The 26,237-nt window shown below is 41.3% G+C and overlaps 1 protein-coding gene across 3 annotated transcripts in view; it reads right to left on the bottom strand.

Moving 5' to 3' along the window:
• Positions 1 to 26,237, bottom strand: part of RORA (RAR related orphan receptor A) — a 695,618-nt gene that overhangs the window by 33,317 nt on the left and 636,064 nt on the right. For all 3 annotated transcript variants that reach the window (XM_037151064.2, XM_037151066.2, XM_037151067.2), the window contains one exon: positions 5,514 to 5,599. In XM_037151064.2, the coding sequence (XP_037006959.2) occupies positions 5,514 to 5,599 (86 nt within the window). The remainder of the gene's footprint in view (positions 1 to 5,513; positions 5,600 to 26,237) is intronic.

Here is a 26,237-nt window from a genome sequence, read left to right as displayed (position 1 = left end):
GTCTTAATTAGCTGCTCATTGGCTGTTTAATTACAAGAAAACAGCTGACAGCTGCCTTGCTGAATTCTAATGGCAGACGCTTTGGAACGGCTACACATTTGCTTTTGACAACCAAGATTTATTCATAACTCCATGATTTATTGTGAATGCTTGCATGCCTGCCCAAATTATTGTATTTTCCAATACAAGTAAAAACTTGGAATTTGGGAGACTGTTGAAGTGGGCATATGTGTTCCTTTCATGGGACTTCTGAGGCTGCGGAGGACTGAGGATCCTACATGTAAAAGCATGAACTATGTTAAGATTTTATTTGTCTTGGCAACTTTCTGTTCAGAAGTATGAGGGGTGAGGAAGAAGACGTATCTTTGTAATAAACATGGCCAGAAAGCTGACTTTTTGGATAAAGGAAAAAGGAATATAATTGTCAACTTAATTTTATTGAGGGGTAAAAAAAGGACATGGATAGATTAAAGTTAGGGAAAGAAACAGGCTGAAGAAATGATAAAATTAAAATGGGGAGGGAGCAGAAATAACAGTCTTAAGGAAGCAAATGAAGAAGGAAATTTATTTTTCTTAAAAGGACAGGCAGCCTCAGTCACAAAACACTTCTATTGTGGTCATTTCCTCCAATTACAGAGCAGGGTCAAGGAGGGAGTGGTCATTTCCTCCAATCACAGGGCAGGGACAGGGAGGGCATGGTCATTTCCTCCAATCAGTATGAGCCCTACACTCATAAATCACAGAAACGCAGATCTCTTAAATTACTTTCTTATTCAATAATGACTGGCCTCCCTGTAGAATTTTATGTGCAAATGATCTCTGATTAAAGCCAACCTCATGTGTCATCTTTGGTAAGTGTAGACGGCTGCTTTGCTGTCGTGTGATTTGCTACAGTCAGATCCAATCCAAGTGATCACATTCAGCCACAGTGATTCCCACGCAGGCGTGAGGGCCCCACCCTGAGCCAGACACCATGTAACAGCCCTGCTACGAGCCCACAGCCCAGTGTTTCAGTAAGTTGAGGAAAGGCTGCAGTTATTGATATATAACTCAGACATAAACAAACAAACAAAAATCGGAATCGTCTTGATGTAAATTGGGGTTCTGATACATTCTACCAGTTGTGCATTTAATCTTAGGACTAGAAGATTTAGCCAAACAAAATATTTTTCTTATAATCTGTATGTAGCAGAACTGAAACTCTGACGTCACAGGATGCAGTAAGGGCCAAATCCAGTTTTCATTTCCAATGGCTCTAAAACTGTGGCCAGCTATTACAAACCGTTAACATAAAAATGTTGAACATGAATGCATCGTGCTGGAAAGTGGACAAAATGGGTATAAGACTAGTGACATTTCAAAAATGAAATAAAAAATATTAGAATTCTATGAAAAACAATTGGGGGCTAACAGGGAAATTTAGGGACATTGGTTTTTAACCTAATCCATAAAAAGCTCCAGAAATTGCTTTAGCGCTTTCAGAAATAAAAAAAGTCATAAGTATACACCCTAGATATCATTGAAAAGGCTTTCTATTATTAATTTCAGGTAATATATATGTCAATGAAAATAAACTATTCCCAGTTCTCCCTTTTCTGGGTGAAGGAGGAAGCTTAGCATGAGGCGTCATAAATGTGTTATAATGAGTAAACTTTGATAAACAAATGCTACTCTAAGACCTATCAATAACAAAGGGTCTTAAATGTAATCAGAAACCAATTTACTAATTTCAATGGTCAATTGTACATTATCACTGAAAAAGTTACAGTTTGAAATTGTAGAGCCAAAAAGCCTACAGGTGTATATACACATAAAAACAAAGTGTGTTTTTATTATCTTGAGACAAATTTTTCACCATTATCTGAGCAGCTACTGTCTCTAATGATGAAGCTAGGAACTGGAGTTTAATGATAAATAGGACCATTTTTCAAATGAAAACCTCAACTAATATTAGGTCATTTTTCTACAAACACTTCAGCATTCCGGATATGAGCAGGGCTAGTATGCCATTAGCTCATGATTTCAAAAGAAGAAGTGAAATATTTCAAAAATAAAAACCCTAGCCTAATAGAGCCCTTAAAATTTTGGAAATGGTGTGCCTGTCTATCCTTACCGTCCACTGTCCACAGAAAGTGACCCTGCTCCAGTCGCACTGGGCTATATATTGTCCCTCAAATACAGCCAGGATGTCCGCATCTGTGGACTCTTGCTGCCTAGTGGCTGTGTGCCCTTGTGTCATGTTATAGACTGTGATCTCACTCTAGTATTTCCTTCCTGCATTGCTATTTAGCTTTTCCTGCGCTGGCCTCATCTCTGCAACTAGACCGTAAACTGCTTGACAGAAGGATTAGGCCTTGTGTATCTTTGGAACCCTTACAATGCTTCTAAAGTGTCCGGTCCCAAGTCGGCTGCTCATATTTTTGCTGTTTTAATTGGTAGAGTCTATATAACAAATCACAAATGGTCACAAAAATCAGGACTGGACCCATAGATAACCCAAAATAGTATCCGACTACCCAGAACAGCATAACTCAGGCACCAGGAATTTGGCCGCGGATGGCAGCACCGACAGCCAATACTTACTGAGTGCTCGCTCCTTCGGCGCCCGGCGCTTTTTTAAGAGCTTCACGGAAATGCACGTGAGCCCCTTAGGAAGCTAACTATGATCACTATCCTCATTTTACAGGCGGGGAAACAGAGGCACAGAGAGGCTGGGTGGTCGCTCACGCTGGTAGGTAGCGGAGCTGGGGGAGCAAACTCGGGCAGTGTGGGTCCAGGGTCAGAGCACAGCATGACCTGATACTGCTTCCCTGCAAAGAGGCTCGGGGGTCAGGGGCAGTGAGCAGGTAACACAGGCAGCAGAGAAGGAGCTACTATTACGCGCTCTACCCTTTGCGCTATTCATGGGCAATGTTTGCCCGAGCCAGTATGTGATAACAATCATTTCAGCAATTAACTAGGTTCTCTAGTTTCTGGTGGTTTCAGGTTGTCAATTTTAAATGCAATTTAAAATACATTCACAAAATGATTAGCATAGAAAATGACTGAGTTACTTTCTTTCCTCTCATTAGATATCTATTTATGTATCTATAAATTTTCCTTATGTCTAATGATACTAACATCAAAATAAATTATTTACAGTTTGTCATAACATAACCCCTTTCTCCTGGTTAGAACATGATGCTCCATTAACAGCAACTGCAAAATCAGAAGGCTCTTGACTTCCCCACAACTAGAAATAAAAATGTTAGTTATAGCAGACAGAAACTATTACGCAGCATAAATACTACGTACATCAAATATAAACACATACCATTGTATAGGTCCCAGGCTGGGCATAGGCCCAATCTGTTAATAAATTAAGTATTAATTGTTTGTTTCTGTGACTTTGAATAGAGGAACACAGTAACCAAAAACCACTTTGGCACTGAGTCAGTACATGGGCAGGATCTGAAAGGGAATCCAGAAAAGTGACAACTGTGAAATAATAGCTGCCATGTGTTATTTTCTTTCTGTCATAAGCATCGGGGGCAAGGAGAAAACACACACTGTCCAGGCCTGTGTGAGCACTGGCGCTCAGAACGTCAATTCGGTTCTCACTGAACAGCATGTTGGAGAACTGATCTTCTGAGTTGTTGGGGCGAGTCATGGGAAGTAGCCCCTGCTCCCAGACCCAGTCCTAGACACTCTCTTTGGTTTGCCACATAACACCACATGTGGCATTCCTGAGGACGCGGAGGGAGTGGGCAGGTGTCTGGGCAGAAGGAGGGTACGCAGAGCAGTTGATGCCCAGGGCTCTGTCCCCTTAAGAAAACACCTGGGTGGTAGGCAGGGCACAGACATCGCCACTGCTTGGAACTTCTGGTGGGGGAGGACTGCTGTCTACATGCCCTCATCCAGAAAGGCCACGTCACTTTTCCCAGGGATGCAGCTTTGCGAAGGTGTGAACGCGGAATGGATGAGGGAGAAGTGTCATACCTGCACAGCCACGTCAGCCAAATTAACTGTGAACGGCACCCGGGTGGCCACTGTCACAGGCAGATCCCTCTCTGAGGTGGCATAGGCCAGGCAGCTGATTTCATTTTGTTTTATTTTAATTAACTGATTAATTTTGAGGGAGGGCAGGTTGAGGAAGTAAAAGGGCATAACTGGTTTTTTCCCCCTTGGTAATCTAGATAGAATGCTGAGGCACTGAGGGTTACCACAGAGATCATTCCCAGTCCCTTTTAAGTAGCAAGCCCCCATTCCTAAAAGGCTGGTGATAAAATAAAAAGAAGAAGAAGAAGAAGAAGTGTGTTTGGTGGTGTGCAGAAATCTCAAGCTTCACCACGATGGGCTCAATATGAAGCATTTGCCACGTACAAAGTGCCAAATGTTATAAGGATTAACAGTACAACAAAGACCTAAGGAAATCACGTGCCAAATTTCCCCGCAGTCTCTCGGTAGTTATTCGTGTCTGGACGTGATTTTTGTATTTTATGACACTGTATTTTCTACTTTCACTAAAGGAGAGCTACCCAAATTTGTGGATTTTATTTTTTTGCCTCATCTTCAAAATGCCTTAGGGCTCATTCCGACTTGGTTCAGTGGCAACCCACGGTCTCAGGGGCCTTCAGCATGTTTACATAGCTGCTCTTCTGTTTATTTTGCATTGTTTTATCCTGTACGCTGTCTCAAGGCCCTTCCAACACAAGCAGGAGAATTAAAATCCCAATAAATTGAAATTTGAAGAACAGAGGCAATCTGGGTTTGGGGGCCTTGGATGATCAGGATAAACATCTGTTTCCCATTGCTCTGTGGCGCTTGTGGGGCATGCGCTGCCCCCAGACTAGTCGTCAGTCAGAATCAACACATTCACAACAGCAACACAAAGGATAATGTTTACATTTAAACTGCACTTCCAGTTTATGAGGACTTCTACTTAGTTTTTCATTCCCTTCTTAGAGTATTTCTAAAAGAGACGGAGAACAGGTGTTGTCCCTGCTTTACGGATGAAGAAACTGAGTCACACAAGTATGGAGATGCCCCAAACAGTATGGACAAGTGGTGGCACCAGCACCAGAGCTCAGCCCTCTCCACGGCGCTGCCACCGTCTGGCCAGCTGTGTCAACATCTGTGTGCCAGCAATAAGACTTTCCATCATATTCCAATTAAACTTCCTGCCAAAGGCCTTCTTACAAAGCTTGTGACAGGGACGTTACAGGAGTCTAGAGTTAGATCTTTCTTGAAAAGACAGCCACCGAGATGGTTCATCAGATCGATCAATTCTGGGATTGGAAGTGGCAAACAAGCAATGCTCCAACACTTTCCTCACGCCTCCTGTTAATTTGATGGGAGGAATTAAGAAACACGTAACTTCCTTACTTGTAACGTAACCCCCAAGTATTCCGTCCCATCATTTCTCATCACTCCAAATTCCCAGGAGCTGCAGCTTTAAGAGAAGTAAAAACCAAGCCTCCCAAAGATACATTCTCACACTGACAGAAACAACAACAGCAATTAAAAAGGCTTACCTTGCAGCCTTCACATGTAATGACACCATAATGGATTCCTGATGATTTGTCTCCACAGATCTTGCATGGAATAATTTCAATTTGAGCTGCAACAGAAGCACGTAACCAGTTAATTACATTTTCTTTTAAACACCTTATAAAAGCGTTCCCCGATCAGCATTTGTATAGTGAAAACTAATAACCTGCTAAACATTATACCGCATTAACTATTCATTGCTGAACTGTACGGGTCCCCTAGAGCCCTGGACTAAATTATGGCTGCTCGTTATATAATAGCTTTCGGGTTATTAAAATGGGTCATTTGAGAAGGTGTTTAAGGACCCACAAGAAGGCTGGAATCAGCATTTCAAAGCCTTCAAGAACTGGAGACTTCGCAGTTTCGGCCTCAGAGCAAAGTAGACAGGAAAATGTTTCCTCCGATCTTATTTTCCATCATTATTTTTAAAAGGTCATAAATCTGTCTTGGCTGAGCACTGTAGCTTGACTGATAGAGAAAAATATACTCCAAAAGGTTAAGAATACTTAGGAAAATGATTCAATCCAAAACATTAATGTTACGTATGATGGTAAGTTAAGAATTTTTACTTATCTTTTCTAATTAACATAGTTACCGTGTATTTAAAAAAACAAGTCCATTTGTGTACCATCAAAATCTTTCAACCATAAACTTAATATTCTATCTGATTTTAATAATGATGAATCCTGACAAATAGAATAAGTAGCTTCTAAGTTCTTTACATTGGAAATTGATTTCCTGGTACAGTGTGCTCATGTTTCTATCCAACTGATTACTTACAGATGCCCCATGCTGTAAAACCAACCAAGTAAATACAGAAATATATGAGCATAGCACACCAATGTTCTTAAATATGACAGCACACTTCGAAGCATACACATCATATCTTGAGCAGAGTTGGAAATAGCATAATTAAGGACTTAAAAATAATCTAAGATAATTATGCACAACAAAGTACTTGGGTCAACTATGAAATATGATTTATATATGAAAAAATTATCAACACTGAGGAGTATACACAGGACCGCAATGCCCACCAGTTAACCTAGTATGTTCCATTATGCTAAATTCAGTTTCCATGTTTTCACCACTGGATGTCATATCAGATTATCTACCAAATCACACACATGAACACAAGTACAAGAGCCCACGTGGGTTTCATTTTTGTATAGAGTTCCTTCCCAGCCCTGTGCCTCACACAAAGCAATGATTTGTCTAAGGATGTAAGTTACATGATATAAGTAACGCACAGATATATACAGCCCACTCTCCCCTCACTATAATCCTATACCCTGGGGTCATTTCCACAACACGTACTTTGCATTTGATGTGATGCTGAAAGTCTTGGGTTTAATCTCATTATAAAGCACATTTGCCTGCTAACTCTCTTTTGAGGGGAAAGGTACAAGTGCTGATCAGGGGGTGCAAGCTGTTCTAGAGAGCTCTTTTCCTATCCATCACTCTTGTGTTGGCACGCTGAGTTTTAGTGCCCAGAGTTAGAGATGGTTCAAAATAATCACATCCAATATATTTTCCATAATCCTGAAGCTTTTTAATACTCCAATCATGGAGTCTTTGTACGCTGTCGAATATGCCTGTTTCTGAGTTCTGCAACTTATTAATATGTTATAGGGTCACATTTAACAAAAAATGATCACCTCCGAGTCCTCCTCCTTGTCCTTAGTGCCTAGGTTGATTCTTCAAGGAAAATTCTCTATGGAATCTGAAATCTAATAATGTCTCACACCTATGGTCCCCTCCAATATTCTTAATATAGCCAAGGCAAAGTTTTGTGCTACAGACCATCTGCAACTCGAGAGAGAAAGAGAGAGAGAGAGAGAGAGAAAGAGAGAGAGAGAGTGAGTTCATGCTCAACATTTTTCAGGGGCCCACAAAAGCCAAGTGGTAGCTGCAGGGTGTTATCAGTGGGCAGTTATCAGCCTGGGTTCTCCCATATGAATTAACCAGTCTATAATGAGAACCTGCCTCCCCCACCCCAACCCCTAAGGAATAGAATAGTTAGACAAAACAAAGCTCTTGGACCATTTATTAAACAAAATTTATAGTGGAATAAAGAAGACAGACACCGAGCTGTTTCTGCACACATCTCATCTCAATCTGTAATCACAGAAATTAGACGTGGACAAACCTAGTGCGGCCCTGTAGTTTAAGTCGGCATCAAAACTATCTGAGGCAGTTAAAGCAACAGTACTGCTAAACTCGGGCCTTGCAAGGGTTACCTTCATTCCACCTTCACAATGGGGAGACCAAGCACATCTGTTTAGTCCTTAGTAAGCTAGGAAGGCCCTGAGCAAGCCATACCGGGAGTGCTGAGTAAAACTGTATCTGGATCAAATGGAAAATGATGTATCGCTGTTCAGCTGGCTTGAGCTCAGTGGATTACCCATAAGAAACGAAATGATGGCACTTAAGCCAGTGACCAGAATGCCTGCTAGTGGCTGCTGTCATCCCGCAAGTGATATGGAGGTCTAACTTGGAGGGGTCTGCTCATGATAGAGGTGGTCCGGGGGAAGGGTCCTTGTGGCACAAACACAGAGTTTGGTGCCACTACCGACTGGTGGCCTGAGTTAGGCTCCCAAGCTCTTGGTCTTCAGCCTTGTTTTGGCTCCCAGGGTCTTTCAAATTTATAAGACACTCAAACTAAGATAAATTTCACAAGATGTATGGAGGACAGTGAGTCATCTATACTCACTGTAGATGACTTGCATTTTAAAGCAGGAGGCCATCTGTCACCCACTGTGTTTGTGCTGAGTTCCAGTGGGCAATGGTGGCCAGAAGGCCAGGATTAGTCAAAACAAACTCCACCAGGGAGCTCGTGGTAGTTATGGCAATGGAAGTGTTGTCCAAAGCAAGGTTCAGGCATTCTGACTGGTCAGATCGAACTATCCTGCCAGCCTGCCTCCCGGGCCGGGGGCTGAGGACAACCTTATCTCCGAAAACGATCTCAGTTACCAGAGCTTTTTAAGAAATGACTAAAATCCACCTGCTCCAAAAAGCAAACTCTGAATGTGACCTGATCACACAGGTTGATACTTCCAGAAAGCAAACATTTGCGGATTGGAGCAGGGCACTTAGCCTTCTGTGTAATCCGACGATGCCCCAAAGCCCCTCCAACTTTTAGTCAATTTACAGAATTCACCTGTAACAGTGAGAATAAAAAATGTAGTCACTGGCTTGCACATTTTTTCAAAAGGAAAGCAGTTTAGTTCCATACATTTGAGTTTTCAGTCCAAGTAAGAGTGAAAAGAAAAAAACTCGCCTTGCCCTCTGCTTTCCATCCCTCAGGCTTTTCCCTTTTCCAACAGGCAGTGTGTGTCTTTTCAAAATAACCTTTTAACACAAATTACGAGTTTTGGCCCATAGATATACTGCACACATTAGCTCCGCCAGTATTTCAAAGGATGAGTCCTGTCAGACAACACGCTGCCACAAGTGTATTGATTAAATTAGCCCACATACATATTCATCGCAGCAAAGAGGCTTATTGTGTAGGGGAATATCTGAAGCAAGACGCACACTGATAATCATGAATTGGCTTAACAATGAACAATCTTGCTATGAAAAATTCTAATTTGCCCACGTTTTCAGCTCTATTGCCTAAATAATTTGCTCTCTCATGAGCCCTAAGTAATTGAAGCAGGCGCCCCACACCTGCAGAGGCAGATTCCTGCCGTTTCCAGGAGTTGACAAGTGGCAGTGGGGCGTCTGGAGACCCTGCCCTGCAAGTGCGCTCATTCGCAGAGGGGGCCGTGGGCTGGGCTGTCACTGCGTGTCACGTGTACTTCCACACAAGGTCCGCTCTCCACTTTTAGTTACGAACGGAACAAGAACGTGGCTTCTTAACACCTCCATTTATTTCTCAGGACTTACAGGGTCTGGCGCAAATAATGCCTCTGTTTATCACAAACTCTTTTATTTACAAAATCCTAAGCATGTAATTCTGTGACATAACAATATCACACTCAAGAACACCCTATAACATTTTAGATGAAATGTTCAAATAAAAAGTCTAAATTATTACACCCATATTACTACCCTACCAGCTACACTCAAGCAGGTGTTACTTCTGCCAGATCCTGGATTTTGGGAGAGATCATGGTCATGAGAAAGAAGTCCATTCTCCCAAAGAATTAAAAAAAATACAATAGTATGAGTACCCCTCATTTCACTTTCAGTGACTAGTGAACTCTTGAAAATCATTTAACAGATTATAACAATCAATTATATCTAACAGGTATTTGTGTTTATAATGTAAGGTATTATTACATTTACTTCAACAACCCCATGAGGTAGGTGGTATCATTATCATCATCATCATCATCGTCACCTGCATTTTTTAGGTGAGAAAACAAATTCAGAGAGGCTAAATAACTTGCCCAAAGTCGAAGAGCTAGGAAGCGGTACGACTGAAATTTGGACACACTTTGTCTTTCCATCTGACAGAAAATTTAGGGTTCCCTCCCTCCCCTGCCCACTTCTCAACACTGCACTGCCGGCATCCGATCCCTGCGGTAACCAACACCAGGTGGTTGCTGCTCTTGGCGTGTAACCATTAACAGGTCCAAAGACATAAGTTCTTTGGTTAAGCTTGCGTACTACTCAGAACTGCTATCAAGGCGTCATTCTGGGAGTTACCTGACTGCTTTAAAACTGGCAGTAATCATCAACCTTCTAGGCCATTCTTCTAGTTTTTGACCTTCAAGGTGACCAATGCCAAAGCTGCACAATTTTTAAGGCTGGGAAAGTTACTTCTCTGGACCTCAGTTTCATAAGTGAAGATTCAATGATATGCTATATAAATGACACAGCACATACATGATTATTTTATATATACTCTCTCTCTGTATATATGCACATCACACAGTTCTTAGAAGTAGCTGGCGCTCAGCAAATAGTTGTTATTATTATTGTTATTGTTGATAAGAAATCCTGCCTTATAGCGAAATGAAATTCTTCTCTGCAGTCTGTAAGCTCTCTCCAAAGTGGGGATAGAGAAAAGCTGCTTATCCTCCAAATACCATGACAGGCAGCTCCCGCCAGCCACCCCAGCAATCCTTCACAGCCTCGGCGCTTAACCCTTTGCTGCCCTCAGTGCTCCGCTGCCATCCGCTGTGGATGTGTTGCCTGGAGCCTGTTCTTCACAACAGTGGAAAAATTAAAATTGTACGGGTCCACCTAAAAAATAAACTAATAGGCCCCAAGGTCACCCCGATAGTGTCTTTCATCAAGGTCACTTGCACGTATTTGCCTGAATTAGACTGAGCAGGTTAGGGCTCCTGAGGGCTTGCTAGGTGATGGCTAAACCCTGGATATTATCTGAGAGTGTCACTCATAGGAATGCCAAGTAATTTTGCGTGTCTTGCAAAAATGGTCAAGAACTACCGCTTTAAAAAATATCTTTTGCATCAATTTGTTGACAGTGTTTTATTTTTTTTCCTGGAAGGCTGAAAATATAGAGGACTTTTCACTTGCTAAGTTACATTTTTTCTAACGTTTGAATTTTTTACAACCATCATGCATTACTTCTGTAAGCAGAAAAACCAATAAAGATTAAAAAGAAAAACCCTAAGGCATTTGATTTTATTTTCAGTAAAATGGCCTGAGTCCTTTATGGATTAGTCACTTCATTTTATCCCCAGTTTAAAACTGCTGGGGTATTAAAGGCTTCTGCAGCTGCCTGCGTGGCAGCCTGGTATGCCTGTCCAGGCTGGATGCTGGAGAGTGGCGGAGTCCTCACCTGGTTCCTTGGAGGGACTTGGGGAGCACCTGGTATCTAGAATTTTGTGGCTTCTCTGGGTCTAGCCACCTCCTAGTTCCAAGGACATTGCGCTCTGCCCAATGGAGCCCAGATGAGGGGGCAAAGGCAGGGGCTGAAATTCATCTGGCTGTGAGTCCTGTGGCTAACAGCCTGGATTTAGGGAGACTTTTCCTACTTTGCCCTGACAACAGCCCTTTTTCTAACCATCTTTCCAGAGGTGATGCCTTCCCTGCAGGGTGCAAAGATGCTGTGTGTGCTAGCCCGCTAGCTGTGGGCACTCCTGCTGCTGCTGCCACTGGAAAGGGGCACAGACTGTGGCTTCCAATGCTGTGGCACATTCTGTCATCCCGGACCCTTGGCTTGGAGCACAGCATGAATATGTTCCACAGCCCAGGCATGGTCCTCCAGGGCTGTGTTCCAACAGCATACGACACAAACTAATAATCAACTTGTTTTGCCATTTTGTCTACTAAATATATACTAAATATAATATTTGTATGTCTCCTTCCTTAGTCGAGTCTTTTCTTATACCGATTTTGGATTCTTTCATGACAGTACTTGAGCTTCACTGGACATCACCAAAGCAATTAGCCCCACTTAGAAAAGCCCTACCCTTTTGGTAAAGTAATCTGGTGGTCACTTCTGGAAGCAATCATAATGCCTGATATTTGCAGAGTTCGCTAAGTTTTTTTCCTTGTTAGCTTGTTTTGATTTTGGTGCTCACAACAATGCTGAAGTAGGCCAATGGGCATCGTCATGCCCATTCTGCAGCTGTGGAAAGTGAGCTTCGGGAGGATTAAATGGCTGATGTCGATTTCCCAGGATGTAATTGTGAAGGCAGCCAGCCACATAGCAGAAAGACTTGGTGGTTCTCTCCTCCTAAAGATTATTGGCTGCCTTTAGATTTATGTTATCATCTCTCTGGGAATCTCAAAAGGCAATGACAGGAGAGAAAGAGCTGGAGCAAAGATGTGGAATGTGCAATCCTTTCAAGGCCACGGCTGACCCTCGACTCCCTGGGTGGCCTCAAGCAAGTCACCCCTCTACTTCTTCCAGCTATAAAATGGGAATAACTCTTACCTCCCAGGCAGGTGGTGGTAAATGAATGCTCACAAAGCTCTTTGAAGATGAAAAGACCTATATAAATGGGAAGCTTTAGGAAGCTTGGCATATCATTCTTGGCAAGGACCAGGACGCTGTGTCCTTACTACCCACAACAGGCTCTGCCACAAAAAGAATAAAGAAAAATATACAGAACTGTAATTTCCATCTGCTAGCTAGACTGACTTAAAATTAAAAAAATGGCTGACTCCCAGAATGCCTTCCTGAGAGACGGACGCACCCTGATGTTACTAGCTTAGTCTCTGCTTGAGAGAAAAAGAACACAAAGATGGAGAAGTCGCCTCTCAGTAACAGCTGTCACAAGCCAAATCCCTGGACTTTACTTTCACCAGGGCCGTACGATCTTGTGGGGGCGTCAGGGAAATGGCACGATTCCCTCTTATAAACACAATAAACATATGTGTCATCCTCTGACATCCTGAGCCTTGGTGGTGAGTTGGTATCTAACTCAAAGGACCCTGTCAAACGGCAGCCATTGAAGAATTGAAGAATGCAGTCCGGTGCCTGACTTTGCCCCCCCCAAGTCCTACGCCTTACCCACTACTGAAAGCCACCTCTAAGAGGCTTTAACTTGATTGTGGTTTCTGATTTTAAAAAGTTAAAAGCTTTTAAAATAAATTTTAAATAAAACATGTTGCATATACCTGCCAAATACAGACAGGTAGGTGCACCTCAAATAACCAAGAAGTCAAGCTTTTGCAAACTAAATCTAAAATAAGACAAAATTGGAGTTCTGGAACTCCATGTCCTTCAGGGTTTACACAAGGTAAGATTTAGGTGCATAAGAGTTAAAACACTGGGCCAGACTGGCCCACATAAATTCAGAGAAAGTGGAGCTGTGCACGCAGGAAACCTCTGAAGAACGAGGACGGCAGGCGCATCTTCTCATGTGGCTTTCGGTGAATATGCAGGTGGTTCTGACAATGGGAACTGAATATTAATCCTTTGTAATATGTTTCTATCCCTACTAGATTAAGCTTTCCAGAGAAACTGACTCACATTCCCTGATGCATATGTATCTTTGCTAAAAGCTAAATCCAAATAAGCACTTTTGTCCCTGGACAGGAGAATTCTGTCAAATCAAGGAGAAAACATTTTCATATAGAGGAGCAGTGGATAGCTTTGGTTTTTAGAGCCAGTGTTCTCTAGAATTTTCCCACTTTGCAATCATGCACAAAATACCTACATTGAGGGCAATGAACTATTTACCATTTTTGGTAACTACCTAGTAACCAACTAAACCTTGAACACATTAATTGAATAGCAAGAGAAGCAGTTCCCAACACTCCACTTTACTCATCCAGTACGTTAGAAACGGAATGAATTCTCATCTGATAGAAGATGATGCCATTAAGGTCAGCAACACAAAGAGTTTCATCTTTTTTGTTTTTACTAATTGAATCTCTCTATTGTCTTTGTAAATAATGGAACATATTTGTTGTTGAGAATTTGAGGGTTATGTGAAATCAGGGACCGAGACAAATGTAACTGGTCATTTGGCCAATGATTCCCAGTTGGAATAAGATTCCTCTAAGATTCTAAAATTAACTGCATTTTTAAATTATATAATTCTTGAGGATCTTCTAGGACTTTGAGATGGGAAACATCTAATACAAATCCTCTCGAACCTCTCAGTGTGGGTTAACTGTCATTTCACATCAGCAGGAAAAAGAATTCGCTTTATTTTACTAAGTGCTTTGACTATGCTCAAGGGAAACTTCTAATAACAACTTCAACAACAGGTGCGTGTCCCCCAACATGATTCTGGATAATACTAGACAGAAAAATGTCATCTGACTCACAGAACTGCATCTAATCTTTTCTAGCCATCAGCCTTACTCTAGATACCAATTCCTTTTTTCCCCTTAACAAGAACAATTTTGCCACATTTAGGTTAAGTCTTCCTTTGCTCATGGTTGAGAACAATGGGGTCAGCTCTTTGCTTTCATCATTCAAAGTGTGTTTTTCACAACAACAGAAAAGAACATCTTTAAAACCAAACCAAATCTGGAGATCTTATCTAGTTTCTGTTTAGCCAAAACATCAGAATTTTACTGCATTTTTTGAAATAACCTTATTTTACACAAATCTCCCCCCCGCCAATTTTCACATCTAAGCCCAAGGGATAACCACTCCATTTTATAGTTCTCTTATCTTCCCACTTGCCTATGTATACCTGAAGCTATACCCATATGATCTTGATACTTCAATTTAGAAGCTTTTGCTTTTTTCAATGGATACATATGATGTTATAAAAAAAAAAAACCTAGTGATTTAATTATAAGTCCAGAAACAGGAAAATCTATTGACAAAGAAATGGGTCTTAAAACAAACAGGGTATTTATTTAAATCTATCAGTTCTATGCCTTCATATGAGTTTGGTTCATTGTATGCTTAGCACACAGCATCACAGTTCACTGAATAAATCAATCACAGCATTCTGTTTGACTCAGAATACTCCTTAAAGGGACAAAGTCTCCTGCCTCAAAATTCAGCCACTGCTTGTTAATTCCCATCGTACAATTTCTTTGACTCCTTACAGTGCTAAGTGCAAATATACAGAAGTCAGTCAAAATAACAAGAATCCAGGTTAAATCGTCAAAGCTTACCAGGCAAAGGAACCCATTTCTCCTCTCTATTACCTTGGATTCTTTTTTTAAGATCAGCCACTGTTCATTGCATAGTAGATCAGAAAAATATTCCCTAACCAAAGAAATGTTCTCAAACCAAAGTTTGAATTCATGGCAAAAGACTGGAAATACCTTGTAACCTTAAACCTTCAAAATATAACTTCTAGTCAAGATGGAGGCATAGGTAAACACGCTTCACCTCTTCACACAACCACAGAAAGAATTACAACTGGAACTCAAAATAACCACCAGAACCAACAGAAAATCAGGCTGTGTGGAAATCTGACAGCCACATTCACCCAGATGGGTAGGAGGGGTAGAGATAGGTGGGGAGGTGGTGGCGGCTTAATGGGTGGTCCTGGATAAAAATCAGGAGGGGTACATTGGGAGCGAGTGATCCCAGTCCCCAGCCAGATTGCAGAGCCCATGGTTCCAGTGCCGGGAAGACAAATCCCCATAACTTCTGGCTATAGAAACCAGTGGGGGTTGCGGTGGCAGAAGAAACTGCCAGATTTTCAGGACACTTTGCTTAAAAGGTCTGCATGGACTTAAAACATAACAAAGCCCACCCCTTCTGGGATTCGGCTTCAGGGCAACAGCTAGAAGGGTGCCAGTCACACGGGGCAAGTACTGAGCAAACCTCCAGAAGTCGGGCAGCAGCAATGTCCCCTCTTTGAGCCCTCTCTCGACACGGAGCCACAAAATGGGTTGGCCTGCTGTGGTGATTACTGAAGGCTCTGTCCCACACAATTTACAGGTGCCTTTTCTATAATAGGCCACACTACTAAGACAGGGAGTCAAAGTAGCTCTACCTAATACACCGAAACAAACACAGGGAGTCCACTAAATTGATGAGACAAAGAAATATGGCCCAAATGAAAGAGCAGAACAAAACCCTAGAAGAAGAACTAAATGAAACAGAGATAACCACCCATCAGATGCAGAGTTCAAAACACTGGTGATAAGGATGCTCAAAGGACTCATGGGGTATGGCAACAGTGTAAAAATGGCCCTGGAAGAAATGAAGGTTACGCTAAGTGAAATAGAGAAAAATATACAGGGAACCAACAGTGGAGGGGATAAAGCCAGAATTTAAAGAAAAGATTTGGAACATAAGGAAGAAATAAACATTCAACCAGAAATGCAAGAAGAAAAAAAGAATAAAAAAAAATAAGACTAGTATAAGGTGCTTCTGGGACATCTCCAAATGTATCAATATCCAAATCATAGGAATGCCAGAAGGAAAAGAGTAAGAGCAAGAAATTAAAAACTTGTTTGAAAAATGATGAAAGAAAACTTCTCTAATTTGTTGAAGGGAATAGACATACAAGTCCAGAGAGTCCCAAGCACAGAGAGTCCCAAAAATGTTGGACCCAGAGAGGACCACACCAAGACACATCATAATTAATATGCCAAAGGATAAAGAGAGAATCTTAAAATCAGTGAGAGAAAAGCAGTTACCTACAAAGGAGTTGCTATAAAACTATCAGCTGATTTCTCAAAAGAAATTTTTCAGACAAGAAGAAATTGGCAAGAAGTATTCAAAGTGATAAAAGGCAAAGTCCTACATCCAAGATTACTCTATCCAGCAAAGCTATCATTCAGAATGGAAGGGCAGATAAAGTGCTTCCCAGACAAGGTCAAACTAAAAGAGTTCATCATTACCATGCCATTTTTATGTGAAATGTTTAAGGGACTTACCTAACAAAAGGAAGATCAAAACTATGAACATTAAAATGACAACAAATTCACAATTATTGGCAACTGAATCTAAAAATACAAACTACACAAACAAGCAAAATAGGAACAGAATCATAGATATGAAGATCATTTGGAGGGTTATCAGCTTGGAGGGGGAAAGGGGAGAATGTGGGGAAGAGGTACAGGGATTAAGAAGCATAATTGGTAGGTACAAAATAGACAGGGGGGATGTTAAGAACAGTATAGGAAATGGAGAAGCCAAAGAATTTATTTGCATGACCATGGACAAGAATTATAGGGGATGATTGCTGGAGGGAATGGGGGTACTGGGTGGAGGGGGGCAAAAGAGGAAAATTGGGACAACTGTATAACATAATAAAATATATTTTAAACCCCCTTAAAAATACATTCACACCCTCTGTATTAAGACGTAGAGGACTAAAATGACAACATACCCGTAGCCATAGCAACAAAGACTGTGAAACCGAAACCTTCTTGGTCTACAGATCATTTTAGTGGGTGAGGATGGTTAAGAAAATTATTCCCACAGCCCAGATCCCTATTCAATCTCTGTGCTAGTTCTCACTTCACAAAGTCTCCCAGAAGTAATAGGGTGAATGGAGTTCTGAGCAAGTGACCGTGGAAGGGTCTGGTCTTTATTAAAAATCACAAGCAAATTATTTAGACTTGTCAGAAGCAGAAGTACAGATGTTGTCATAGTAATCACTTTAAGATCTCAAAGGAGTAGGTGACCAACTCCTCATAGAAGAAAAATTCTACTAGGTTCTCCACACACAATTTCCAGGACACAGCCAATGTCATAAACACAAGAGATATGGCAAGTTCTAAGCTTTCAAATAAATACATCATAGATGAGCCCTGGCTGGTGTAGCTCAGTGGATTGAGCATGGGCCTGTGAAGCAAAGAGTCACCAGTTTGATTCCCAGTTAGGGCACATGCCTGGGTTGCAGGCAAGGTCCCCAGTAGGGGACACATGAGAGGCAACCACACATTGATGTTTCTCTTCCACTCTTTCTCCTTCCCTCCTCCTCTCTGTAAAAATAAATATACAAAATATTTTAAAAATACATCATAGATGGATTTGAGAACTGCAGTTCAGTGTTTTGTTGTTTTTTTTAAATCATCTCTTATGATGCTTTTCTGAGCCAATCAGTGTAGTCAGGCAGAGGAATGACCAGACAAAAGACTCAAGCAGTTTTTTCTGACACCCTCTCTAAACAGGTGCTCTTTACACTTGCTTATGAAAGAAACATTCCATTCTTAACCATAATATAGAAGATCAACCAGCAAATGCACAGCGATATTTGCTGAAATTCAATGCACGGTTGTTTCTATGGTCTGTGCCAAAGGGGAGAAAGCAGGAGCTGGTAGCTGGAAAGAAAAAGATAGAAAAAGGCAGCCGAGCCTTGGGGATATTAAACAGTTGGGAGTTGTGAGGAGAAGGAATGCTCTGGACCAAGCTAAGAGATTGACAGATTTATTTTAAGAAGGTCTGACATCTAAGCATCAATTCAGAGAGGGTAACACCTGAGAAATGTCATTTCTTCCTCAACAAAAGGAGAGGTACATCTTGGGTGTTTATCTTGAAACTACCTATTTTCCTGTAAGTCGTGCACTAGAGGTGAGGTAAGAACACCACAGCCACATAAAGATATCAAAATAAGGTTAGCAACACCATCCAATTTCCAGTTTCTACTCCTGCAGTCCAAGGAGCTTTTATACTAAAAAAAAAAGATTTTATTTACTTATTTTTAGAGAGAGGGGAAGAGAGGGAGAAGGAGAGGCAGAGAAACATCAATATGTGGTTGCCTCTTGTGCACCCCCTATTGGGGACCCGGCCCACAACCCAGGCACGTGCCCTGACTGGGAATCGAACTGGCAACTCGTTGGTTCCCTGGCTGGCACTCAATCCACTGAGCCAAACCACACAGGGCTAAGAAGCTTCTTTTTCCTGCACACAAACACGTCACACGATATTCTATGATTGTACTGCACATACTGCTCTCAGCTATCCAGCACTCAGCAATGTGTGTCTTCACCACTTAACACAGCTAGAGTGAGTGAGTGTAACTTTATCATTGGAATAAGCGAATCTTTCTAATTTGCAGTAAAAGTGTACCATTCACACACTGTGGTATTTCGGTACAGCAAGGTTTTTAATTCTGTTTCACAAGTGATAGCAGCACATTTCACATCAGATAGAAACACACTCTGATTGCTAACAGCTGCTATGGGCACATCTTACTGTCGGGGCAGGAGCTCAGAATAGCAGGTCCTTTTCAATGCCAATGGCTGCTACCATCTTAAATCATCACATACACACATACACACATCACACATTCCACATGCTCACACCTACCACACACTCCACATGCTCATACCCAGCTCCATCCAGCTGCCAGTCCTGCCACCACTTGCTGAGAACCTGCACAGTTAAGCATCAAGGATGTGAAGACATTACACAGAGCTCATTAGAACCCTTCATCATGTTGCATTAGCTTTGCTGTATATGAATTAAGAATGAAGGTGAAGATTTTTTCAAAAGGAGTGGAGTACAATCTTGAAGGTAAAGTGCCAAGGTTCAATTTTTAAGTCTAGAGCCTGTGGTTGAATCCTCGCCTCTAAGATGCCTACCTCATTATTATATGGTGCCCAAATCCAGTGCCATTGAATCCGAGCCTACACATAGTAAATGCTCAATAATGTTAGCTGTCACCATTGTCATCACCATCTTTTAAGGATGGTGGTATTTGGCAAGGGTTGTGACTGGAGTTGAGGGAACTATTACAAGAATGAAGGGGGACATGTCACTCTGTTTCTTTTAGATAAAGACATGGAGTTCTGCGGCTTTATTTCTGATGCAGAGGCCTAATACGAGAAGTAACGCCAAGCAGGTACAAAGCAAGCCCGAAAGGAACCAGTGAATATTATGTCAACTGTCCACTTTGCAGGAAAGCCTACAGCCAGCCTGGCATCTTGGGGAGGTGGAGGAAGAGAGAGAGACCCCTGGATGAGCTGTGTGGTGAAGCTGGGAAACACCCGTGTAATGAGCAACGTTTACAAAAAACCTGTGAGACCATGTGCCCATCTCTCTCCAGGGCTCATCTTCCCTCACCTGCTCTTAGGTATAGTGCTGTGCTAGGTAATCTTCCAGATCGGGTCCTGCTGTATCGCGCTGTGATTTAATGCTAAGAGTGAGTTGATCTGTAACCTCCCCAATTTTTTATGGCAAAATCTGTCAGGTGTCACCTAGTTGGGGAAAAGTGGTGACAGAAAGTGAAAGAGAAGCTCACGTGGCAACCAATCTGTCTATTTTCATTGCATTTTGGTTGAGAAAGGGAAACACACTGAAATGTTCTTGTCAAAGTCCATGGTCAAAGTTCAGCTGAGCACCCAGTGGAGCTAGAACACTCTGTTTCAATACACTGGCCTCCTCTTTTTTGTCTTATTTTTTTTAAAAAAATGCTTACCACTATCAATCACAGAACATTCCGTTCAATACCACACCCTGCCATTATAGAAGAGATGCAACATGATGTTAATATGGTACTGATGGAAAATAAAGTACTTTTCCCTTTAAACTAAACAATTTCTATCGAATATGCTATGACAGTTTGGTTCTCTCTCTCTCTCTGAAGGTCACTAATTATGTATCATGGCAGGTTGCATCAGTAATCCAAAATTATTTCCCATTATTTTTTATTTCTCAAAAGAAAGCATTCTCCATCAGCAAAGTATCTTAGAACCTCAAGCAAGCTACATGGATCCCAGCTACAACTGTCTAAGGCATTATATGTCAAGGACCAAGTCCAAGGCCATGTCAGTGAGCCTTAGGGGACAGAGAAGTAACTCCTGAGGCAGGGTAGGGTGGTACCACAAAAGCAAACCAAGCAGACAAGCACCACCCCTGTGAGATGTTGGGGAGCCAAGGTCCAGAGGGGAGGCTGGAGTCAGGCCACACTGCTCCAGGAGAATCAACGCAACTACTCACTATGACCTGCCCTTATTTGGCCTTCACTGTTATTCAAAGGAACCCAAAGCAGCCACTGAAAGCACTCCAAGAAATGGAGTTAAAAAAATAAAAATAAAAAAAGAAGAGCTAAAGCTTAGAAAAAAATCATTTGAATAAGTATGCAGACTTCCACACTGAAATTCTGAATGGGACAAGATTTTTTGCGGGGGTGCATAACCTCAGGATGTTTGTTGAAAAAATTCAGTCACACCTCAAACACACCCATCAATAATCAAAGGGATAGCTAACACCTGTGTGGAATTATTATTCATTAAAATATCTTTAGAATATGTCACAAGAATAAGCTTGACTGGTCCTCACCCATCTCCACCCTCTAAAATAAACAAATAGTCTTTCTATTGAAGCCGAGTTCCTGTTTTTGGAATTAGCTTTCTGAGTTTGTCAATTAGACAAAATGAACTGATTCCCTTACCATAAAATTTACCATTGTCAGTAGCAAATCAGGTAAGTCTCACCAGAGGAATATCAGTCCATTTCAAAACGATTCTTGACAGTGAATTCCTCCACCTGTGACAGAGCGATCCTTTCTCCTCTTCTGCTCCATTGAGGTGACCGGCACTCAAGAGGTTCATTTCATTTGCCAATTACATACCACAGTCCATTTTACAGTGAATCTATGACTTTCCTTTCTTTTCTCATTTCCTTTCTTTTTCAACTTCTGAGCATTACTAATTAATTTCAAAGTATGCTTTCTTTGGGCATACTTTTACAAATATACTTTGAGAACCTATAGCAAAGTTCAAGGTGCTTTGCCAAAACAATTTCATCAATAAGGCAGGGTGATCTCAGGAATAGTGACATAATTAATAATGACATTAAAAGGTCCGTGTGATTTTTACATCATGTCATGCTGGGGACTTTCCTTAAAGGGGCTCTAAGGAAGAGATTAAAATGGGGAAAAGCAAGCTTTGATGGGGAAGGGGGTCAGGCTGCCTTCCGTCTCAACTATGTCAGGGAATCACAGGGCTGAGGAGACCTCAGTCCTAACAGAGAACACAGGTTTTCCCTCCTCTCCGAACCCAACAGAGGGTGCTGTGGCATTTCATCCCTGCTGACTTCGCCAGAACCCCCATTTTATTCAACTACAACCAAAAAAAATAGAGAGAAAATTGAGAACCCGAGGGCTAACGAACAAATGATGCATTTTACTCTTGTAGGAACTTAAACTGGAATTGTTATTTGGATTACTGTTTGGCCTGTCTGTTGACAGAATCACGCTAGACTCGGGGAACTGAGTTACAAAGACTTCAGCGATGGGTACCGATGGCCAGTGGGCCAAGGGGTTGGTGATCATGGGCAGCAGCAGCTCTAAGATCTAGGTGGTTTCTCCAGGAAGATCGCCCTCACTTCCGTCCAGGGTGTTACTTTTCCTTCTCTGCAGCAAGCCCAAACAAACCCTGGCAGAATGGCATAGGGACAAGAAAATACATAGCAGTTCCTTATATTCTCTAGTGACATCAAAACCTTCAAAAAAATCAAACTTTAAGAAAGCCCATTTTTTATATCTCCAAACACACCGCACTGTGAAATGGGGTGAAATATTGATAGTTCCACATGACTTCTCCTGGGGAAAGCTGCAGTGTCACAAGTAACATTTCCATCCAATTCCCCCGAGTAGCCTTATCTGAACCCCCGGGTGGCTAGATGAGGGCTGCCCAGGCCAGAAACAGGGCAGTCAGTGCTGAATGCAGTAAAAGCACCGACTGCCCCACAGCCAAACTCTGCTGCCTCTTAGTGATTTCTGAACCAGTGGCTGAAGTCAGCATCCTCCTGTGATTACCATCAGATTATGACAACGGACATCACCATTCCGTGGTCCTCTTGGGTAAGAGTTTCCCTCTGGTTCTCCCTCCAGGCAGCTTCCCACACTCACTGCCTGCTGCACAATTTTGTTAGTCAGGGCAGGAGTCATTCTGACCCAACCGGAAACATGTTATGATCAGGAGTGGGGTGACCTGGACACTGGACGCCTACTGTGTGGGAGGGGTGCTCAAGTGTTGCAGCACTGAATGGCCTTTGAATGTCCTTTGTTTATGTTGTTGCTGTCATCTACCATATTAATTTTCTGGAAGAAGAACATTAGGGGCCAATATTTTCTTCCAATAAAATCACTGGCACCAGTCTTTACACCAAAATGATGCTTGACCTTCAAAGTGGTGATGTTGTCATTGCCACAAACTACTTTGAACCACTTCTCTGGCAACCGCTCTCAGTGTCAATGAGATGAGAAGACAACACTGTCACTTATAGTCTCTCTCTCTCTCTTTTTTTTAAAAAGGAAAATGGCCTGGCCTGATTTCTTCTCTTACCATTAACTATTGGCTGTTTTCAAAAATCAAATTCGCTTTTCCAGAACAATGGCCGCTACAGAGAATATTAAAACATTGCTGAAGGAGTTGAAAGCAGTTGCAGAAGAGGAATTGCATATTAGGTCTTGGCAGTGACAGTGAGTGTTTTTGGCACAAATGTCCACTAGCCTCCCCAGCTGACTGCCTTGAAGGGGCAATGTTCCTGTGGAAGCATACTTCCCAGTACATTTGTTAAAATAAAATCAGCCTCATTACCTAATAATGTAAATGACTTTGGGAGGAAACTCGGAGACTCGTATTTTATTTCTCCTTACAATGCTTTTCAATTAGAGTGGACTTGGTGGAAATTCTGATTTCATTGCCATCCCTGCTGCATTCAAGTATACTTTCTGATGTCATGTTCTGAAATAAACTAAGTTGTTTGCTACAACTACCTACACACAAATTAGAAAATTATATGACAAGGAGTTTAATACAGCCTGCAGCTGGGACACAGGTTATTACTGAAAGTAGTTGTCGGCATGGTTTCTGGTTTTGCAGTAAAAGAAGATGACTTGAAAGGACTCAGTGGTTTTGATGCTCTCCTGGAATGAAAACATTCAGTGAGTGCACAGCATCGGGCTGTCATTAACGTCAGCCATGCGAAAACACTGTCTCCATGAACACTACCGTCACTTCCCCGGCGAGACCATGACTTTCCACTCTCTGGCATTTCGGGCACAGTGCTGGTACTTTTCCCAAAGAGAATCTTTGGGCGATCCATTCTAGGTCCTCCAACACACACAATACTTTTCAGTTAATGGGTGGTCTGAACTTGCCAAAGTCATTCAATAACCTCTATGGGAAAATGTGTTCCTTTCTGCAAGTTAATGATGAAATCCTCAAACTTTGGAAGGCAAGAGGTATCAATACTACATTTAAAGGTAATAATGTGGTGGATTAAAGTACAGACATATCAGAGTGGCTTTTTATTGTTTCCCTGGAATTTTTGATATGTACAGTTTAATGTGGTATTACTGATAAAGCGGAAAAATGTCGGGTATTATCAATATGTCTGATGATACGTAGAACATTTTATGTACTACGTCTGTGGCCTGTGTTGTCGACAAGCAACGAAACACCACACTTCACCCCAAAGCGAGGAGGACTGTGCAGTGAAGCATGCTGTGTGAGGTGGACTGAATGGCACACCATTAAACACAGAGGTGTCCTCTACTTTCTTGCTCTACAGTCAAGAGAAGAAAATAAAGCTATTTTCTTATCTAGGGAATAAGCATCAGGAAGTGGTATTCGCTATCCTATCACCAGGGTATTTTGTTGTTCTTGTTATTTTCCTCCCCCCACCACTCACAGCCCATGAATTAATTTAAGAAACAAACAAAGCATCTGGGAATAGGCTAAGTATAAAACAGTATTTGCTGCACTCTTTGGTTTGAAACACTCAAAAGGCAAGATAACAAATTTTAGATGATAAAATGTTTTGCAATTTCCCAAGATATTACATATTTGTCACACTCGTTACAGTGACAGTATGCCATTTTTAATATCCCGTTTTTATTGCAATGATTTTCAAATGTCCATGCTGAAGTCGCACAAAGAGACTGAGTGTTGGGGATGGTGGGACATCTGCTTATACTCTTATGTAATCTTTTTATTTCACTCATTTTCTATCTTTAAAATTATAAGTTCAAACTGCAATGTCATTTTTCATCCTCGTCTATCTCATTTTTAATCTAAAAAACCAAAAAATAAAATTATATATCATTATTTATATTGTGAAATACCCACTAATAGGACTCCAGGGGTACACACGTGTCGCTTTATAGTGTCTGATTATTTCCCAGCCATCAATCAAATCACAAGGACAACGTAGCTCATTTTATAAAACAAAATATAAGTGATTTTTTAAAACAAAATGGCCAAAGTACAGATTGTTTATAATTGAGCTGCTTTTGACCTAGTAAAAAATATGGGAGAAGAACACCTACGACTGGAACTCTGGATGGGAATTTTAATGTTTTAAGTTGTTCGTTCTTAACCCCCAAACACATTCATCTCAGAAAATAATGTTTAAAGCCATAAAATTTATGCTCTAGGTATCAATAATTTCCCCCTTTAGTGTTCATCAATAATATTTTTTTAAGTCTTTTCTATAAAATCCTATCTGGAAAATAGCAATAGAAATGTTATCAATGATCAGTCTTTCTCCTTTGGGCATTAAAGGGGTTAAAGCTAGTATCAGTATACAATAAGCTCTCTCTGGAAAAAAATTAACCTTTCTTAATGTTTTTTTTCCTCAAGGGAAGTCAGAAAACAAGTGGAAATAGATATCTACATCTGTGTCTATCTACAGTGACTCACGAAGGAGACAAAGGGGTAATTATGCTACCTTAATTTTGAAAGAAAAGTTCAAGCAATGCATGGCTGAATTCACACCTCAAACTACACCAAATATAGGTTTACAAAAATAAGTTTTCATTTATGTAAAATCATCACCACAATTACAGAAAACAAAAGGAGCTCTTTGCAGAACCATTGCTAGTTTGCGGCTCTCTCTGCTAATTTAGATTGTGCAGGAGATTCATTGTGTGGACCACTTGTTCTTCATCACACCAAGGCAACACCTTTAGAAGCAGACAAGACAGCTATGCATAAGCAGTCTCTTCTCATAGTTTAGATTTCTGCAAGGAGTTTCACAGGATTCCATAAGTGAAGTCAATTAAGTACTAACTATAGCTCTGCTGGGAATACAACACACATTAATATACTCATATAGAGGAGATCCATACATATTTCTTTTCAGCGTTTGGAAATGACTGGTGAGTGATTCAGTGCCCTTGCCTGTTGTCTTGATAATCTCACGCCTTTTAAGCAAACGGAAATGTAAAGTGCATAATGGCTTTACCACCCTGACCTCAATATGGAGTAAAATGACAGATAACAAGGAAGTAGAAGGTGGTCACTTACACAAGAAAATGATTTTGATGCTTTGGCTTATTCTGGTCTCTTAGTTACCACATCCTTGTCAGCAGATGTGGCTGTCAGTTAAAACCTGCTATGTCTAAGGTTTAAGATATTAAACATAATTTGGGTGTATAAAGAGTCATCTTTTC

The sequence above is a fragment of the Artibeus jamaicensis genome, unplaced genomic scaffold, assembly GCF_021234435.1.
Source record: "Artibeus jamaicensis isolate MK-2021 breed Jamaican fruit bat unplaced genomic scaffold, CSHL_Jam_final contig_548, whole genome shotgun sequence".
Lineage (NCBI taxonomy): Eukaryota > Metazoa > Chordata > Mammalia > Chiroptera > Phyllostomidae > Artibeus > Artibeus jamaicensis.
This window is presented reverse-complemented; position numbering and strand designations above follow the sequence as displayed.